This window comes from Mercenaria mercenaria, chromosome 13 (assembly GCF_021730395.1).
Source record: "Mercenaria mercenaria strain notata chromosome 13, MADL_Memer_1, whole genome shotgun sequence".
Taxonomy (NCBI): Eukaryota; Metazoa; Mollusca; class Bivalvia; order Venerida; family Veneridae; genus Mercenaria; species Mercenaria mercenaria.
The window spans coordinates 72608786-72630348 of NC_069373.1; the positions used below are offsets into that span (position 1 = coordinate 72608786).

Below are 21563 nucleotides of genomic sequence, written 5' to 3' on the forward strand. Positions count from 1 at the left end.
TGTCAAATACTGCTCCAAGATTCCTAACACATTTCGTGGATTTTATCACAGAATCACCGACCTTCACAGAAACGTCATCAATGTACTTGGAGTTACGCTTTGATGTCAATAGCATTACCTCAGTTTTGTCAGCATTGAGCTTCAGCATGTTGGAATTCATCCACGAGACAATTTCAGTCAGACAGCTCTCAATGCGGCGCAAAGCTTCACTTCTGGCCACAGCCTCTATCGGCTTAAAAGATAGGTATAATTGAGAGTCATCAGCGTAGAAATGATGAAGAAGTCCATGACGTCTGCATATGGCACCCACGGGTTTAGTGTACATGATATAGTTCTTTGGACCAAACACTGATCCCTGGGGCACACTGTATTTCATCAACGTAGGCGTCGACAACTCACCATCAACGCATACAGTTTGATAGCGGTCACTAAGATATGATGACATCCATGCAAGTGCTTTGTCTGTGACTCCAAAATGATGTTCGAGCCGGTGTAACAGTGTTTGGTGATCAATCGTGTCGAAAGCCGCAGAAAGATCGAGTAGCACGAGGACTGTTACAGAATTTTGATCGAGAGATGTGAGGATGTCATTCTGTACCTTTATCAAAGCCGACTCAGTTGAATGAAACTTTCTGTAAGCAGACTGCAGTCCCTCATGTAGCTCATTTTCACTCAAGTGCCGCTCAAGACGCGCATCTACTACCTTTTCTAAGATTTTTGAAATGAAAGGGAGGTTAGATACAGGCCTGTAGTTTTTGAGAATGTTTGGTTCAAGACCTGGTTTCTTAAGCAGGGGTCTTATCCTAGCACTTTTAAACTCTTTTGGTACATAACCTAATTCCATTGATGTATTTATGATGTTTGTTATCAGCGGCAAGAGCTCATCGAGACATTTCTTCAGAAGCCACGTTGGTAAAGGGTCAAGTTCGCAGGATTTGTTTGGAGATTTTTGTATAATTTGTTCTACCTCTTCTATCGTTGTAGAAATTAACACTAGCACAATAAATTATATCCAACAAAATATTCGATATCACAATTTATGGCAATAAGCAAAGTTATAGAAGATACATGTATGGAATGAGATACAGGAACAGAATTTACAGATTTATATATAAAATATTACCTGATTGTAACAAGTTTTTCTTGTTCACAAACAAAGTTTTTCACGACGATACCTTTTGATCTTTATTAACAATTGCTTCCGTTTTAAAGCATGTTGTTTGATATATTGATAGTCAGTATGTTAAAGACAGATAATTATACAGAGATAATTGCCGGTATTTCCAAACATCATGTGATAATACTGTATAAGACACAATTAAAAGAGCTTAGATCTATAACAGTTATTGTCATGATACTTTTACAAAACACTGTTATTTAAAATGATGTTCAAACTGCGAGTAAAATTACGTTAATTATATACGGTGATTATGTATTACCTTGATTTTTCTTAGTCTTCTATATATTATTTACATTTTATTTTGTTCTATCTATTATTTACAATACTTCTCAGTTTGTTTCTCCTATTATAAAGAACTACAGCTCTTTAAATTTTCAATAAATGAAAGCACTAGAACAGATTTTTTTTTTTAACAGAACATAACTTTATTCATAATAATATGACTTAAACATAAGAAGTTCCTTGTCATCGTAGCTATATACAGCATGCAGTAATAACGCTGGCGGAAAAAAACATATATCTTTGAACAAGTATATCTTCTGTTGAAATTGATCGATTTCCACAAACTTAACATTTTTAGAAATTTCGTAACATACTCTTTCACGTGCCATCAAAATAAATAAGGTTTATAAAGAATTAGAAGTTTATAAAGTATGGCCGTATTTTTGTTTTTTTTTGTACTGCGGAATAGAGTCAGTTGTAATATTTATAAAAGTTTGACGTCGCACAACTTAATTAATATTTGCAATACTAACATTCAAGTGCCACATATGTAAAGTAAAGAAGGTATTCTTTCAAATGATATTACATTTATTGCGATATATATCTTATTTGGAGAAATAAATAGGACGGCCATAGTTTTCATTCTAAAAAAATGAAAGCGTATGGCCAGAAAATGAGTCGATATTATATGTATATTCTCCGTCCTTCTCAGCATAAAAACTTATTTTAAGTTTTATATCTAGCAAATACATAACATAAGCTTTCATTTGATACCAATTTTATTAAATTTGATCAATAAATTAAGAAATATTAAATGGGTACTGCAGTATGGCCGGATTTTTCAATAAATTCTTTACTGGATAGAAAGGACGGCCGGATTTTACACTTTGCCATAAATTACAGTCTCCGGTACATACCGGATTAACTAAATTTGAACGTAAATATCTTAAATGTATATATTTTGTAACCATGGTGATACTAACCCTAAACTTTAGTCAGTATTTATGCATATTGTACACTAAATGCATGCGGACATGCAAAAATGCATATTTTTGCCGTGCACTACAATTGATAAATGACTTTCGGGCATGCGCAGAAGACCGCTCCAAGTCTGCAATGAGTTACATCGATTATGATCACATGACATCTGTCAAATTTGTGGACAATGCTTGAGCTCCAAAAAGTCAAAAGTTTTCCAGAGGAAATATTTTCCTATGTTTCTGAAAGACGAGACAAACATAGAATACCATGCACCTCCTCTGACAACCGTTTGTATCTTATGTCATATCGTTTTAAGAGTTGTACAATGCATGTCGATTCGTACCCTATTTTACTCGATTCCTGATTTAAATATATTCATACAGTGCTTTAGGGTATAGCGGATTTTAGGGTATAGAGGATAGATTGGTAAATTTTATATTTAGACTTGAATTATTGTATAAATTTTCATATCATTCTTTAACTGTCATGCAAACAGACATTCTGACATATCGATACATTTTAAATATTTGCTTCTTGTGTTATTTTTCATATGTAATCAAATGTAAAATAAAGCTATCCCCTATAGACTAAATCAGTGTATATGTAAAAAACGTCAGTGAATGAAAAGTATTTGATAGAAATTTAAAAAGCTTAATGTTTTTGAAAAGAGAATACATCATTATTCTGATTTATATTAAAGAAGTCTTGGAAAGTTTGTTAAGATGTGGATTTTAAACTAATAATGTAAAAAATGACCAAAGCTATCCTGTACACCCTAAATCAGCTCATATGTAAACAATGGCATGGAGAGAAAAAACACATGAATTTCTATGAAAAGCTGACTGTTTTAAGAAGAATAGATGTTTTCTGTCTGATATACTGAAAAAAAAACTATTATTGTCATTTCTTTGAATTGGAATGCAGGAAAAATTAGTTAGCTATCCGCTATACCCTAAAGCACTTTACCCTATACCCTAATGACTTTATCATGACATCACAGTACATTAGGGGTTCTAACTGACCAATCAGAGAGCTGCATTTTCGAGTACCTGCCAGTTTCCACTTGGGTATAATGAAGTATATTTACAATGCACATATAGTGACTTTAGAAATGAATATCACACTATTTTAGAAATCAAATTAAGATTTGTCACTGCACATGCCACAGATGATGCTATAAACAACAAAACTTTGAAGTTTCATTGAAATATTGTATCAATTTAATACCTTTATTTTAGTTAAAAGTTTGAGATTTTACACAGGGAGTCTATGATAAAGTCCGAGTAAAATGAAATCAATACCCAAGTGAAATTACTACCATTATGCAATGTTTTGGACATGTTAAAATTATGAATGACTCAGAAGACTAGAAGGATTCCATATCTAGGGTATAAGGGAAATGTTCAGTATCGATATATATGGCACAATCAGTTATTGGAATGAACTCCCATACAACATCAAGTCTAGTGCAAACCTTCAGTGCTTCACTAACAACCCAGCTGCTTTTTAGTCAAAATAATTCGACGTTCAGATTGTTTTATATTTGTGACGGGCAATCTAAATGTCAAAACTTTGAAGGATAAAAATAATGGAAGTTAAATCACAGTACACAGTCGTGTAAAGTTATTGGTTTTATATGGCGTGTAAACACACGGTAAACTTTGATAATGTACAGTACATACAAAGGTTTAAATCACCAGAAAATTCGTAATTTTGGATATTATTTGATAATTTTAACATAGATTAATGAGGAATTGAATCCCCTTTCAATACATGTAAGTTATATTTTAATTTATGGCCAATTTGTGAAATAATCAACATTTAAACCTATAGCATCTAAAGCGTCGGCAGTGATGAAAATTTCATCGGAAGTTGTTTCAACTATTTTGGTCATTCGAGTGTTTGACGCGAGTGGGGATATTGCCCATATGAAAAAAATATCTCAATATTTCCTAGGATCGTGTCAAATTAGTTGGACTAGCTGCTTTTACCATGTTCTAACACAGTCATCTTTTTTTATTTGTAACTATATATAACACCCTTAATTGTATCAGGGGTGGATCCAGGAATTTTGTCTAGGGGGGTCCAAATGGGGGTAGGTGCGGGAGCGGGTAACAGAGAGCGAATTTCGAGCATTTTAGAGTAAAAAAAAAAAGAATCTGAATCCCATCAAAAATGTAATCATCACATCGGAAATAAAAAATCCAATTATTGTACTTTAATTTAATTATTTTACTTTAATTATTTGCAAATTTTCCCATGATATGAAAAAGAGCATAGTGGGGGTACGGATGAACAAGAATGAAAATAATCATGATTGGCCTTGACTAACGTCACTAAGTTTAAGCCCCCTGCCAATGACTCGCCGACTTCTAAGGGGTTATTTAAAATATAATATTAATCATGTATTGCCGTTTTCGATGCGGAAGTTTGCCATTTGATCTCATATGTTACCAGTTGTAACCACGAGGAGTTCTCCACTTTCAAAACCTTTTATTTATTTTTTTATTTATTTTATGTTAGATATAGGGCCTGGGGTGTACCATTCTAGACAAGTTCATTTATCCTTTAATTGAATTTATGATACACAGCAAGTTATGTTTGGATTCTCGGTGCCGCAGCACCTTATAATATGAGTTTTGTACTGTTTGTTCAACTGTGAGAGTGCAGCGAATTCATTTATTCTTGAATTGATTTTACAGTAATAGTATACACAGTAAGTAAATTGTTTGGATTCACTGTGCCCGCAGCCGCAGTATGTTATAATATGATTTTTGTACTGTTTAACTTTGAGAGTGCAGGCTTTGAAAGTTTTCACCATTAACTTTGCAAATTCTAGGGGGGTCTTGACCCCCTCTCCTGCTGGATCTGCCCATGACCCTTGTATCATAGTAAGATTTTACTAATGATCCCCCGACCTTCCCCTTACAGAAGAAAAAGGCCTGCCGCGTACTCTTGCTGTGTACATACAGCGTATTTGATGCGTACATGATGTGTACTGAAATCAAGGGCTTTAAATAGTACGCAGGATATACACCACACATACACAGATAGTACATTTGTAGTACACTTGACATGCAAATGAGCTCTGCCGCGTACTGCTTGCTGCATACATGCTGTGGACTACATAGTACACAGGATGTACGTTGGAGGAATCTAGTACGCGGGAAGTACACCGGAGAAATAGTTCGCAGCATGTACACGGCACATACACTTTTCGCATGCAAATGAGCCAACGGTGTACTACCCCTGCGGTGTACATGCTGTGTACTCCTGCGGCGTACATGCTGTGTACTTCTGTGGCGTACATGCTGTGTACTCCTGCGGCATACATGCTGTGTACTTCTGCTGCATACATGCTGTATACTCCTGTGGCGTACATGCTATGTACTCTTGTGGCGAAACTGCTGTGAACAGGTTTTACTTTGCATGTGCAGCCTTTTCTAAATCAAACAAAATTCATATTGCTCAAAAATACCATATTTAGTTTAAAATTAACAGTTTTAAATAGTGACCTAAAATGCACCATAATTCGACTTTGGACATTAAGAGTAACAAGTGCACTTAAAGCATACGGCAAATCTGCGATAAATGCTGAGGAGCATGGGTAAGACACAGCTCACTGCTCAATTTTTCATTATAATTGCATATACAGGTGTTACTTTGCTGAAAAAAAATCAAATGTTTTTTTTCCCATATTTATTACATCATGGCCCTCAAAATTAATTCAAAATGGAAAAAGAATATATTTTTACATTGCATGCAAGGTGCAGCTCAGAAATCACTTAGATGTAAGCTTCACAAATGGACATTGCAGATAGTTTGGCAAATTTTCATTGTTCAGAATAATCTGAACTATTCTATGCTATTAAGATGAAAGTTACTCGGAAATCAAGTTCTTGCTTTCCAAAAAAAAATGTACAAATCCTTCCTGCATGAAGTGTACTTCAGACTTTTACCTAAAAAAAATTCTAAGTATAAACACCAAAGAAAATGAACAAGTCCCTCCTGCGTATATGAAGTGTACTTCAGACTTTAACTTATAAAAAAAAACTAAGTATAGATGCCAAAAGAAATTGTACAAGTCCTTCCCGCATATATGAAGTGTACTGCACAAATTTCAAAGTATCTGCGGTGTACATGCAGTGTACTATTTTCTTGTACAAGTCCCTCCTGTGTACATGCAGTGTACTCCTTAAATTTTCAGTCTGTGCTGCATACTTGAAGTGTACTAGTGACCTCCTGCGTACATGCTGTGTACTCTTCGAAATAGTACGCGGCATGCGGTGTATGTAAAATGTACTCCTGTGGCGTACTACTGTGTTTGCAGCATATACACAGCAAATACGCAGCATGTACGCCACAGAGGCTTGCTTCTGGAAGGGCCCAGTTATAATAAGTTGATTGTTGGGAGAAACACAGTTGAAGTTGAAGAAGTGTGCCTGGGAAGAATGGCGGGCCTTAAATTACACAACAGATATAACTTGTTTTAAGCAAGGGCAAGAGTCAAATTCGAAATTCAAAAGAATGCAACCACCCTTCCTAGCTCTTGTTGTTGGTATCATCTATGCATGGCATTTAAGTTTATAACTCGATTATGCGAAGTTTATATGGAAAGCTATATCCTACTTGATCTGGCATCAGCTTCCACTACTGTGTCAGCGTATGTGCTACATCAAGACCTTGGTTGAAAGTTAAATGCACCTTTTTAGCTCACCCGTCACATAGTGACAAGGTGAGCTTTTACGATCGCCCTTCGTCGGTCATCGTCTGTCCACAATTTCTTGTGAACATGATAGAGACCACATTTTGCAATTAATTTTAATCAAACTTGCACATAATTTATATTGGCATATTATCTCAGTTTCTTTGGAAAACTGGCCAGATCCCAACATGGGTTCCAGAGTTATGGCTCCTTAAAGGGCCAGAATTTACTATTTTGGCCTTTGTAGCCAAATAGAGACTTAATTAATGGTTTTATTTGATACAAACTTGTAAAATATCTTTAACAATAATAGATCATGGATTCCATGATGAATCCATCAGATCCAATCATAGGTTCCTGAGTTACAGCCCCAGATTGACCCCTGAAAGAGCCGAAATTCGTTGATTTTTAGCTCACCTGTCACATAGTGACAAGGTGAGCTTTTGTGATCACGCAGCGTCCGTCGTCCATCCATGCGTGCGTCCGTAAATTTTTGCTTGTGACCACTCTAGAGGTTACATTTTTTGTGGGATCTTTATGAAAGTTGGTCAGAATGTTCATCTTGATGATATCTAGGTCAAGTTCGAAACTGGGTCACATGCCATCAAAAACTAGGTCAGTAGATCTAAAAATAGAAAAACCTTGTGACCTCTCTAGAGGCCATATATTTCACAAGATCTTCATGAAAATTGGTCCGAATGTTCACCTTGATGATATCTAGATCAGGTTCGAAACTGGGTTACGTGCCATCAAAAACTAGGTCAGTAGGTCTAAAAATAGAAAAACCTTGTGACTTCTCTAGAGGCCATATATTTCAAAGATCTTCATGAAAATTGGTCAGAACGTTCACCTTGATGATATCTAGGTTAAGTTTGAAACTGGGTCACGTGCCTTCAAAAACTAGGTCAGTAGGTCAAATAATAGAAAAACCTTGTGACCTCTCTAAAGGCCATATTTTTCATGGGATCTGTATGAAAGTTGGTCTGAATGTTCATCTTGATGATATCTAGGTCAAGTTTGAAACTGGGTCACGTGCGGTCAAAAACTAGGACAGTAGGTCTAAAAATAGAAAAACCTTGTGACCTCTCTAGAGGCCATATATTTCATGAGATCTTCATGAAAATTGGTCAGAATGTTCACCTTGATGATATCTAGGTCAGGTTCGAAAGTGGGTCACATGCCTTCAAAAACTAGGTCAGTAGGTCAAATAATAGAAAAACCTTGTGACCTCTCTAAAGGCCATATTTTTCATGGGATCTGTATGAAAGTTAGTCTGAATGTTCATCTTGATGATATCTAGGTCAAGTTCGAAAGTGGGTCACGTGCCTTCAAAAACTAGGTCAGTAGGTCAAATAATAGAAAAACCTTGTGACCTCTGTAAAGGCCATATTTTTCATGGGATCTGTATGAAAGTTGGTCTGAATGTTCATCTTGATGATATCTAGGTCAAGGTCGAAAGTTGGTCACGTGCCGTCAAAAAGTAGGTCAGTAGGTCAAATAGTAAAAAAACGTTGTAACCTCTCTAGAGGCCATATTTTTCATGGGATTTGTATGAAAGTTGGTCAGAATGTTTATCTTGATGATGTATAGGTCAGATTCGAAACTGGGTCAACTGCGATCAAAAGCTAGGTCAGTAGGTCTTGAAATAGAAAAACCTTTTGACCTCTCTAGAGGCCATACCCTTGAATGGATCTTCATGAAAATTGGTCAGAATGTTCACCATGATGATATCTAGGTCAGATTTGAAACTAGGTCATGTGCCTTAAAAAACTAGGTCAGTAGGTCAAACAATAAAAAAACCTTGTGACCTCTCTAGAGGCCATACTTTTCATGGGATCTGTATGAAAGTTGGTCTGAATGTTCATCTTGATGATATCTAGGTCAAGTTTGAAACTGGGTCAACTGCGGTCAAAAACTAGGTCAGTAGGTTTAAAATTATTAAAATCTTTTGATCTCTCTAGAGGCCATATTTTTCAATGGATCTTCATGAAAATTGATCTGAATGTTCACCTTGATGATATCTAGGTCATTTTCGAAACTGGGTCACGTGCAGTCAAAAACTAGGCCAGTAGGTATAAAAATAGAAAAACCTTGTGACCTCTCTAGAGGCCATATTTTTCATGAGATCTTCATGAAAATTAGTGAGAATGTTCACCTTGATGATATCTAGATAAAATTCAAAACAGGGTCACGTACCTTCGAAAACTAGGTCAGTAGGTCAAATAATAGAAAAACCTTGTGACCTCTCTAGAGACCATATTTTTCAATGGATCTACATGAAAATTGGTCAGAATTTTTATCTTAATAATATCTAGGTCATGTTCAAAACCGGGTCACATGAGCTCAAAATCTAGGTCACTATGTCAAATAATAGAAAAAATGACGTCATACTCAAAACTGGGTCATGTGGGAAGAGGTGAGCGATTCAGGACCATCATGGTCCTCTTGTTTTACCTTGTTAACACAATAGAAGTTACATTTTACATTCGATTTTAACTTACACACAACTTAAGTCACAAAATGATCTCATTTCCTTTCGAAAACCGGCTAGATTCCATCATGGGTTCTAGAGTTACTGCCCAGGGGCAAAATTTTCTATTTTGGCCCTTTCAGATATAGAGGTTTCATTTGTGCTTTTATTTGATACTTGTAAACTTGTGCAGCATGTTTATCTCGGTGATCTCTAGGCCAGGTTCAAAACTGGGTCATGTGAGGTCAAAAATTAGGTCACCAGGTCAAATCAAAGGAAATGCTTGTTAACACCCTAGAGGCCAAATTTATGACCCTATCCTCAGTCATGAAACTATCTTTATGTTTCCTATGCCAAATTAAACCTGGGTCATATGAGGTCAAAAACTAGGTCATATGGTCAAATCAAAGGAAAGGCTTGTTAACACTACTAAGGCCACATTTATGATCCTATGTTCATGAAAGTTGGTCAAAATTTTTATCTTGATGATTCCTTGGCCAAGTTTGAAACTGGGTCATGTAGGGTCAAAATTTAGGTCACCTGCTTAAAGCAAAGGAAAAGCTAGTTAACACTGTAGAGGCCACATTTATGACCCTGTTTTAATGAAACTAGGTCAGAATGTTTATCTTGATGATTCCAAGGCCAAGTTTAACAGGTAAGTGATATAGGGCCATCATGACCCTCTTGTCTTTATCTCTGTGGATTTGCTTCAAATTTAAAATAGTTGTTCCTCATCATCACCCACTTCATATTGCACAAGGGCCATAACTCTTTCACAATATTTTATGAATTATCCCCCATGCAATTTTACTTAGAATTTCAAGCTAAAGTTTTGATGCACTTTCACTTCAAACTTAAAATACCATCACCCACGTCATAATATATTATGTCACAAAGTCCATAACTGGCACAACCTTTTCATGATTTATGTCCCCTTTTTATCTAGAATTCTGGGATAAGTTTTGATTCATTTTTTAGCTCACCTGTCAAGGGTGAGCTTTTGTGATCACCCTTTGTCCGCCCGTCCATTCACAAGTTCTTATGAACACGATAGAGACCACATTTTGCAAGCAAGTTTGATCAAACTTGTACAAAACTTGTATTGGCATGATATCTCAGTTCCTTTGGAAAACTGGCTAGATCCCATCATGGGTTCTAATGTTATTGCCCCTTAAAGGGCCAGAAATTGCATGCGTGCATGCGTCAACAATTTCTTGTCTGCACGATAGTAGTTTTATTTATGATTTTATTTTAGCCAAACTTGCACACAACTTGAATCACCATAAGATCTTGGTTCCTTTCTTGAACTGGCCAGATCCCATTATGGGTTCCAGAGTTATGGCCCCTGAAAGGGCCAAAATGAGCTATTTTGACCTTGTCTGCACAATAGCAGCTTTATTAGTCTCCTACTGGTTGAAAACCAGTTTCGGGGACTATAGGAATGCCCTTTTCCGTCATTCTGTCATTCCGTCCGTCCGCAATTTCGTAATTCCATAACTCTTTTATCCATAAAGGGATTTTAACATTACTTGGCACAAATGTTCCCCATGATGAGACGATGTGTCATGCGCAAAACCCGGACCCCTAGCTTAAAGGTCAAGGTCACAATTGGAGGTCAAATGTCAACAGGGCTTTTTTCCTGTCCAGTCCATAACTCTCCCATCCATGAAGGGATTTTAATATCACTTTGCACAATTGTACCTCATAATAAGACAATGTGTCCTGCACAACTTTCAGACCCCTAGCTCAAAGGTCAAGGTCACACTTAGCAGTCAAATGTTAACATGGCATGAACAGGGTCTGTTTCGTGTCCGGTCCATAACTCTTTCATCCATGAAGGGATTTTAATATTACTTGACACAAACGTTTCCCATGATGAGACGACCTGTCGTGCGCAAAATCCACACCCCTGGCTCAAAGGTCAAGGTCACAGTTGGAGGTCAAAGGTCAACAGGGCTTTTTTCCTATCCGGTCCATAACTCTCTCATCCATGAAGGGATTTTAATATCAGTTGGCACACTTGTACCTCATAATAAGATGATGTGACGTGCACAACTTTCAGACCCTAGCTCAAAGGTCAAGGTCACACTTAGCAGTCAAATGTTAACATGGCATGAACAGGGTCTGTTTCGTGTCCGGTCCATAACTCTGTCATTCATGAAGGGATTTCAGTATTACTTGGCACAGATGTTCTTCATGATGAGACAACATGTCATGTGGAAATCCCGGAGCCCTTGCTCAAAGGTCAAGGTCACAATGGGGGGTCAAATGTCAATAGGGCTTTTTTCCTGTCCAGTCCATAACTCTGCCATCTATGAAGGGATTTTGATGAGACAACATGTCGTGTGCAAAACCCGGACCCCTAGCTCAAAGATCAAGGTCACAGTTGGAGGCCAAAGGTCAATAGGGTTTTTTTCCTGTCCGGTCCAGAACTCTGTCATCCATCAAGGGATTACAGTATTACTTGGCATAAATGTTCCCCATGATGAGACCTGTCATGCTCAGCACCCAGAACCCTAGCTTAAAGGTCAGGGTCACACTTTGAGATCAAAGGTCAATAGGATTTTTAGCTCACCTGTCACATAGTGACAAGGTGAGCTTTTGTGATCACTCTTCATCCGTCGTCAGTCCGTCTGTCGGTCCGTCCGTCCGTGCGTCAACAATTTCTTGTCTGCACGATAGTGGTTTCATTTATGATTTTATTTTAACCAAACTTGCACACAACTTGTATCATCATAAGATCTCGGTTCCTTTCTTAAACTGGCCAGATCCCAACATGGGTTCCAGAGTTATGGCCCCTGAAAGGGCCAAAATTAGCTATTTTGACCTTGTCTGCAAAATAGCAGCTTTATTTATAACTTGATTTTTACCAAACTGTCACACAACTTGTATCACCATAAGATCTTGGTTCCTTTCTTGAACTTGCCAGATTCCAATATGGGTTCCAGAGTTATGGCCCCTGAAAGGGCCTGAATTAGCTGTTTTGACATTGTCTGCACAATAGCAGCTTCATTTATGATTTGATTTTAACCAAACTTGCACACAACTTGTATCACCATAAGAACTTGATTCCTTTTCATACTCCCGAAGGGAAGTATTATGTTATCGCCACAATGTCCGTCTGTCTGTCTGTTGGTTAGCAATTTCCCTTCTGCTTTATAACTCTTGAACCCCTTAAAGGATTTCAAAGAAACCTGACACAAATGTTCACCTCATCGAAACGACCTGCAGAGCACATGTTTTGGATGGTTCACTTCAAGGTCAAGGTCACACTTAGGGGTCAAAGGTCATATGACTTTGTTTTGTCTGTATATTGCTCTGCATTTGCGTTGCATTGCAGTGCTCTTGTTTTTATTTGGCAGATCCTTCTTTTGTTCATTTACAATAATTTTTTTAATTACTTCCCTTTTATGTTACTATAAATAGCTTATTTAGTAACTTTTTTTTTTTTAGGGGCCTCCGTGGCCGAGAAGTTAAGGTCGCTGACTTCAAATCACTTGCCCCTCATCGATGTGGGTTCGAGCCTCACTCGGGGCGTTGAATTCTTCATGTGAGGAAGCCATCCAGCTGGCTTACGGAAGGTCGGTGGTTCTACCCAGGTGCCCGCTCGTGATGAAATAATGCACGGAGGGGCACCTGGGGTCTTCCTCCACCATCAAAGCTGGAAAGTCGCCATATGACCTATATTTGTGTCTGTGCAATGTTCTCATAATTCTTTTGATTGATCTTGATTATGATTTTCTGACCTTCTTGTCCTTAAGTGCAGTGATAACAGGTGAGAGATATAGAGCCATTATGGCCCTCTTGTTTACTCTTATCTCTGTTTTAATCAGTTGTTCAACATCATCACCGGCATCATAAGACACAGGGACCATAACTCCTGCATTTTTCTTTTTTTCAATTTTCATTTCATGATTTATGACCCCTTTTTACTTATAATACAATTGAAAATGGAAGAACAACTTCAAACTAGTTTTTAATTTATTTCCAACTAGTTTTGGCTTTCAATGCCTTCATCAGGGGTATAATGTTTACAAGCAATAACGTTGATGACGTCATGTAGAACATGACCTCATAACAACGACGTCAAAACGTATGCAACAGCATGGCGTAATTTAACATTCAAAAACATTATACATATAATACAGAAATGCACAATGTAAAGGATGAAGATACATTATTTCCAGAGAAAATGCAGATAGCAAAAAGGATATTAAAAGTCTGGTACCAAATGTTTTTTTTTACTTAGAATTATGTGTCCCACCACACAGTGGTGTGGAGGACATATTGATTTACTCCTGTCTGTGTGTCTGTCTGTGTGTCTGTCACAAATCTTGTCCGCACTTTAAGTCAAACATTTCTCATCCGATCATCATCAAACTTGAACAAAACGTGCTTGACCATAAGTACTCAGCCAGGTTCGATAACTAGCCAAATTGGTCCAGGCACTTAGGAATTATGGCCCTTGAATTACAGAAAATAGGCCTTTTTACTCTTGTCTGCACTCTTAAGTCGAACATAAGTCCTCGGCCCAGGCACATCGGAATTATGGCCCTTGAATTACCGAAAATTGGCCTTTTTACTCTTGTCCATGCTCTAAGTCGAACATTTCTCATCTGATCTTCACCAAACTTGAACCAAATGTTTTTGACCATAACTCCTGGGCCAAGGTCATTAACTAGCCAAATCGCCCAAGGCACTTCAGAATAATGGTCCTTGAATTACCCAAAATCAACCTTTGTACTATTGAAAGGTATATTTGTAATGAGTAAACAGTATTTAAAGATTGACTTTCTATTTAGAAGATTTACTGTAGGCAGTTGTGGGAGACATGTGCTTTTCTCTAAAGCAGCCCTAGTTTCAGGTTAATTTTAGTGAATGTTCATTATATCTTTGTTATTAGGCTATAATTAAAAATTGTTCTTTGTAGTGCCCCGACGGACTTAAAGTTTTTTTAGGCCATCTAGATGCACGTGTAGGTCTAATATACACAATATCATCTGTAAGTGCTCTGTGCAATTGAAACATTTGAGACATGAAGCCACAGACTAAAGTCTAAAAGCTGATTTGATTTTCTGTTGGTTAGTTTCAACATTTTTCAATTCAAGTCAAAGTTTATTAGACAGATGATCACCTTTTTAGCTCACCTGTCACATAGTGACAAGGTGACCTTTTGTGATTGCATTTCGTCCATTGTCCGATGTCTGTCCGTTCACAATTTCTTGTGAACACAATAGAGACTACATTTTGCCATCAATTTTAATCAAACTTGCACACAACTTGTATTGAAAATTGGTCAGAATGTTTATCTTGATCATTCCTAGGCAAAATTTAACAGGTGAGCGATATAGGGTCATCATGACCCTCTCGTTTAGCTCACCTGAGCCAAAGGCTCAAGGTGAGCTTTTGTGACCACTTGATGTCCGTCGTCCGTTGTGCGTTTGTCAACAATTTCTTGTCTGCATGATAGTGGTTTCATTTATGATTTTGATTTTAACCAAACTTGCACACAACTTATCACCATAAGATCTTGGTTTCTTTCTTGAACCAGCCATATCCTAGCATGGGTTCCAGAGTTACAGTGCCTGAAAGGGCCAGATAGGGCCAGAAATAGGCTCTTTTGGTCTTGTTTGCACAACAGCAGTTTCATTTATGTTTAGATTTTAACCCAAATTGCACACAAGTTGTATCACTTTAAGATCTTGGTTCCTTTTTTGAACCAGCCATATCCAACTGTGGGTTCTAGAGTTACAGTCCCTGAAAAGGCCAGAAACTGACTATTTTGGTCTTGTCTGCGCAATAGCAGTTTCATTTATGATTGGATTTAACCAAACTTGCGGGAGCCTCCGTGGCCGAGTGGTTAAGGTCGCTGACTTCAAATCACTTGCCCCTCATCGATGTGGGTTCGAGCCTCACTTGTGGCGTTGAATTCTTCATGTGAGGAAGCCATCCAGCTGGCTTACGGAAGGTTGGTGGTTCTACCCAGGTGCCCGCTCGTGATGAAATAATGCACGGAGGGGCACCTGGGGTCTTCCTCCACCATCAAAGCTGGAAAGTCGCCATATGACCTATAATTGTGTCGGTGCGACGTTAAACCCAACAAAATAAAATAAATAAATTAACCAAACTTGCGCGCAAGTTGTATCACAATAAGGTCTCGGTTCTTTTCTTGATCCAGCCATATTTCACAATGGGTTCCATAGTTACGGCCCATGAAAGGACCAGAAATTGGCTATTTTGGTCTTGTCTGCATGATAATGGTTTCATTTATGATTTGATTTTAACCAAACTTGCACACAACTTATCACCGTAAGATCTTGGTTTCTTTCTTGAACCAGCCGTATTCCTACATGGGTTATAGAGTTACAGCCCCAGAAAAGGCCAGAAATTGGCTATTTTGGTCTTGTCTGCACAATAGCATTTTCATTTATGATTGGATTTTAACCAGACTTGCGCACAAGTTGTATCACAATAAGGTCTCGGTTCCTTTCTTGATCCAGCCATAATTCACAATAGGTTCCAGAGTTATGGCCCCTGAAAGAGCCAGAAATTGGCTATTTTGGTCTGCATGATAGTGGTTTCATTTGAGATTTGATTTTAACCAAACTTGCACACAACTTGTATCACCATAAGATCTTGGTTCCTTTCTTGAACCAGCCATATTCTACCATGGCTTCTTATGCTTTATTTTACCTTCTGACCTACTTTCTTGTTATTGATGACATATAGGCGAGCGATCCAGGGTCATCATGACCCTCTTGTTTTAAGATCATTTGGTCAAAAGTCAAGGTCACAGTATACAAAATTACAGTACAAACATTTCTTATTAACTTCAACTTTGACTGTGAAAATATATCCAGTCATTCTTCTGGGCTTCAGTAGGTAAAGAGTCCCAAACTACTTCAATTCTAAACTGAACACACTTCTTCCTGAATGGCAGAAGCCAGACTGTCAATGAAATTAGTCATTCATTTTTTGTCCCTGCATGGAAACCATGAGTAAGGCATTAAGCACTTCCATGCTCACTGGTGAATGGTGGGTGGTCTTTACACATTCAGCTGTTGAAACCTCTCTCACAATCTGAAAGTACAAAAAAAAAGGTATTTGTTATTTTCCCAGATCAAGGATAACCAAGGATGGATTTATATTGCAAAAGTTCCTAAGATTTGACATTTATCTTGTGTTCTTCTGCACAATGAATTGCAACAGTATTTCTGTTAAATATTTGTGGGTGTTAGCAACACCATTGCAGCTTTTTTACACACAGAAGCAGGTTCTGTATTTCAATAGTGTTCAAGTTTAACTATGTATTTTACTGCAAGCAGCAAGTTTCAGAAAGAACATGTGTACACACCAGCTGTGGAAGTTAGTAGAAGCAGTCCCACTGTAGCAACTTTGCACAGGTTTGGGTGAGACTTGGACAGATTACCAATAATCCACTCCATTGTGCTCAAAGTGTTCATCTGTGGTAAGGGTGGCTTTCGCCTGTGCCCATTCAATAACCGCCCAGTCTTCTTCAAGGGAGAAGTGTGATGAAAGAGCCTGAAATGAAACATAAAGTTACAATGTGAATGATATGTTTCAATGACTTGACAAAATGAATCATAACTTTTTTGTTGTTGATAAGTTTCTTGTTTTATTTTTCTTCTAAAATTCTTTGGACCATACATGCATATGACGCTGTAAATATTTTCAGTAAATAGAGATTCAAATAAATCAATGTTTATTTAGCATAGAAATATTGACTTCCTTGAAATACAGCAGAAGAGAATTCATTCATCCCTTTTACCGACTAGCCCGGTTCTTTACGTGACAAAGTAGGCAGTTTATTTGGAACTGGTCTTTCCCAGGAATGATGGTTTGGTAACCTGCCCTAAATTTTGTTATTCCACTGAAACTTGTATCATTTGGTCTTTTCATGTTTACTTTGAGAGATACAAAAGCAAAGTGAAACAAAAATATCATAGTAGATAAAGTTTAATATTTAGAAATTAATAGCACATTAAACAATAGTAATTAAAACATCCTCGAAAAAGTTTGCGTCAGTTCATCCGGAAAAATGATTTCAAACTTCAAACAGTCAAAGAATCACTGTCATTTTAATACAGTTGCCTTTCTCTGCTAATTATTACTCGATAACAATTAACTTACCCATGCATGCCGTCACCAACTGTTATCCCATTTCTTTGCATAGACTAATTATAATCCTTAACTAATTACATTCCAATCACTCCTGTTCCAAAAAACCACAAACTTGTGAAAACACAGACTTTCATCAACACGTGTCGTATTTAAACCCGTATCAGTACACCGTAAACAGCTAGCTACACTGTGTATTCATAAACTTTACCTGAGGTATCTCACGGGGATGAAATCGCTTACTGATTTAAGACGCTGCGCTAATAATTGAGGCACCGCGCGGGATATTTAAGAGCTGCGGGAAGCTATATTTCGTGTTTTAAGCGCCGCGGTAGCGCGGCGCCTTATGCGGCTGGGAAAGGGCCTGGTCATATTAGATGGTGATTGCTCTTGAGAAGTACTTGTCCCATCCGTGGTCCCCCAAGACTCGGTTCTTGGGTCCCTTTGCTTTCTTATTCTAACAATAGTATTGCCTTTGGAACCAAGTTGGATATCAAACTGCTAAGTGAAGGGCTTGAGCAACCATATGTTTCAGACATTACAGTTTCTTTGAATAGGAATTTAGAATTTGCAAAAACTGCAGAACAATTTTTTAACACTACAAAGAGGTTATTATATTGTCTGTGGAATAATTTCATGAAGGCTTGAGAGGTGTATAACTGAGTCAGAGTCGATAAGTATGTTAATATGGTTCTAATATATATTTTATTTTTATTCTTAGATATGGTATTTTGTAACCAAGTGGACGAAATTTGGATGCACTATGTCATTTGCCAAATTTATAGGTTGATGTGACTTAAAGGTATTATTAGTAATATTAAAACAGGAGAGGTAATACGTCCCATAGAGTTATTAAGGAGTGGGTAGACATCTATGATCTAGTGAGTTATACTAATAATCAGTTGAGAGTGAGTGAATTTAGAGTATACATTTACAGTGGCATATTCATCATATAGCTTGATCTTGAAATATTTGATGTCGTCTGTTTTCAGAAACAGCTCGGATTTTAAACCAAGAAAAAGATGGATGTATTTTATACACTTGGGATGATGTATCGGATGTCAGTGAGGTAAAGGTTCTTATATGTGTTCTTTCATCTTGGACACTACCGGTATACAAATTTTAAAGCAAATAATGAACACTGTAATATATCAAGCCCATAGGATATTGTGGAATCTTTCAATTTCATGGGCATAAAATTCTGTGGTTTCATAAATTGGTGGTCTATTGTCAATATTCTACCATGCAGACAAATCTCAGTTTTGAATAAAGCAAACTTTTAGCCTCATTTCACATGTCCAGTGCAGGAATAAACAATAAACTACATACCATACTGTATTACCATACCTCACATTTCAGATAATTTATTTTTCTGTTTCTTTCAGGGAGCGATGGTCACACATTTTGGTCTGTACAATCCAACAACACAAAAACACCAGGTTTCTATATTTTCAACAAGCTGCATAGTATTGTTTTGTTGGCTCTGTATGAATGATTATAAGCAATTATGAAATGTCTTTTGCACAAAGTTTTTCTTAATTCTAAGTCTGTGAGGAGAGTTATCATGTAACTAGGTTGATAAGAAACTTTTACAAAACATTACAGTAGTATGAAGTCACCATTGACATCACATTATTAAAGTACTTATGTCATCATCAATCTGTGTCTCGGACCTGCAGATGAGTTAGGTAGTGTATCCGTAATGGCAGTCTGTAATTTCATATTCTTGTATGGCATTTTAGCGGATAATGTAGCTCAAACCAGCGCCTGGCTTTCTGTTCTTACGAGAGAATGCTGATATTGGCAAATTGTGTTCGTAGAAAATGTAATTGAACGGAAACTGATTGTCATTATTTGTCAAGTTCCTTTAGAGAGCAAGATGAATTTTTACCAGGGAAAATTCTACCCTGTATGAATGAAATATCAAAACTTGAAGAACGAAAATTTCTTTTTTGTGTGTTTGTATTTCAGCTAATATGATATGTGCCTTTTCAGGTGATACACATGTATAACCAACGTGTTTATGTCGTCTCGTGCTCTATCAACCAGGAGAGAACGCTAATGGGTATAAATATTTAGTAAAATTAAACTTGTAGTTGTATTTTAATAAAATACCATGAAAATGAAATCATGTTGCAATCATTAATATTGCTGGGGGACTAATTTTCACAGATTTCATAGCTGAGACAATCCGTGAAATTAAATTTTTACAAGGAAGTAAAATTCTGCTGCATGAAAAACACTTCTAGTGTAAAGATTCAAACTCTTTAACTTTATGTTTTAGTCTGTCTGGTACTTTTAATCCTAGGATGTAAAATTGCACACCAGTTTGAGAATATAGACTTGGCATTGGTCAGTTTCAAACAAGTGCTCAGATACGATCCTGGTTCCACATCAATACCTGGCCATGATCAAGGTGGATGATGTCTTGACTTTCCTGTTAAATCCGCCTTATCCATCACACAGTGTTTCACAAATCGAGGGGTTATGTTGCAAGGTCCAAAAATAAACTGCATACCATTTTATAGGTCCCTAAGGTGGTACTAGGATCTTATGTAGGTTTCAAAATATCTAAGAATGTCAATTTCATGGCCAAAAATGCTAAATTTGGGCAAAATCACAATTTCCAAAATTATTTTTTTAGAAGTTTTACAGAACTTTTGCATGAAAATTCTACTTTTGTACTAAGATATTCTGAAAGTTTTTTAACAGTCCATCAGCAGCAAAAGAAAAAAAACAAAAAACTAAAATTTAAGTTTTAAATTGTTTTGGTGTCCTTTTAAATCCATTCATCAGGGGATACCAATTCACTGAATTTGCTTGCTAAATTGGTTGAAACATTTATTCATGTACTTGGTTTATGTTATGTTTCTATAAGTAGACTGAACCAAATTTTCTTGTATTCCAGCTTTCACAACAATGTCAAGGGAAGGTAGCTTAATGACAAGCACAGACAAAAGAACTGGAAAAGGTAGAAATTCTGTTCAGCATAAAACACTAGAAATCTCTTATATTGGTAAAGAAAAATGTGAAACTCTGTTTTATTTTTAGCTCATCTGATTTTTTGAAAAAAAATGATGAGTTATTGTCATCACTTGAGCGGTTGTCGGCGTCGGCGTCGGCGTCGGTGTCGGCGTCGGCGTCTGCGTCGGCGTTGCCTGGTTAAGTTTTATGTTTAGGTCAGCTTTTCTCCTAAACTATCAAAGCTATTGCTTTGAAACTTGCAACACTTGTTCACCATCATAAGCTGACCCTGTATAGCAAGAAACATAACTCCATCTTGCTTTTTGCAAGATTTATGGCCCCTTTTGTACTTAGAAAATATCAGATTTCTTGGTTAAGTTTTATGTTTAGGTCAACTTTTCTCCTAAACTATCAAAGCTATTGCTTTGAAACTTGGAATACTTGTTCACCATCATAAGCATACCCTGTACATCAAGAAACATAACTCCATCTTGCTTTTTGCAAGAATTATTGCCCCTTTTGGACTTAGAAAATCAGTTTTCTTGGTTAAGTTTTATGTTTAGGTCAGCTTTTATCCTAAACTATCAAAGCTATTGCTTTGAAACTTGCAACACTTGTTCACCATCATAAGCTGACCCTGTACAGCAAGAAACATAACTCCATCCTGCTTTTTGCAAGATTTATGGCCCCTTTTGGACTTAGAAAATATCAGATTTCTTGGTTAAGTTTTATGTTTAGGTCAACTTTTTCTCTTAAACTATCAAAGCTATTGCTTTGAAACTTGCAACACTTGTTCACCATCATAAGCTGACCCTGCACAGCAAGCAACATAACTCCATCCTGCTTTTTGCAATAATTATTGCCCCTTTTGGACTTAGAAAATCATTTTCTTGGTTGAGTAT

At 37.0% G+C, this 21563-nt stretch overlaps 1 protein-coding gene across 2 annotated transcripts in view; it reads left to right on the top strand.

Moving 5' to 3' along the window:
- Window positions 1–2511: 2511 nt before the first annotated feature.
- LOC123530602 (protein pigeon-like) overlaps window positions 2512–21563 on the top strand; it is a 64993-nt gene continuing 45941 nt past the window's right edge. For both annotated transcript variants that reach the window (XM_045311383.2, XM_045311384.2), the window contains exons 1-5: window positions 2512–2670; window positions 18690–18766; window positions 19083–19136; window positions 19693–19762; window positions 20606–20668. In XM_045311383.2, coding sequence (XP_045167318.2) covers window positions 2568–2670; window positions 18690–18766; window positions 19083–19136; window positions 19693–19762; window positions 20606–20668 — 367 coding nt within the window. In that variant the 5' untranslated portion in view covers window positions 2512–2567. The remainder of the gene's footprint in view (window positions 2671–18689; window positions 18767–19082; window positions 19137–19692; window positions 19763–20605; window positions 20669–21563) is intronic.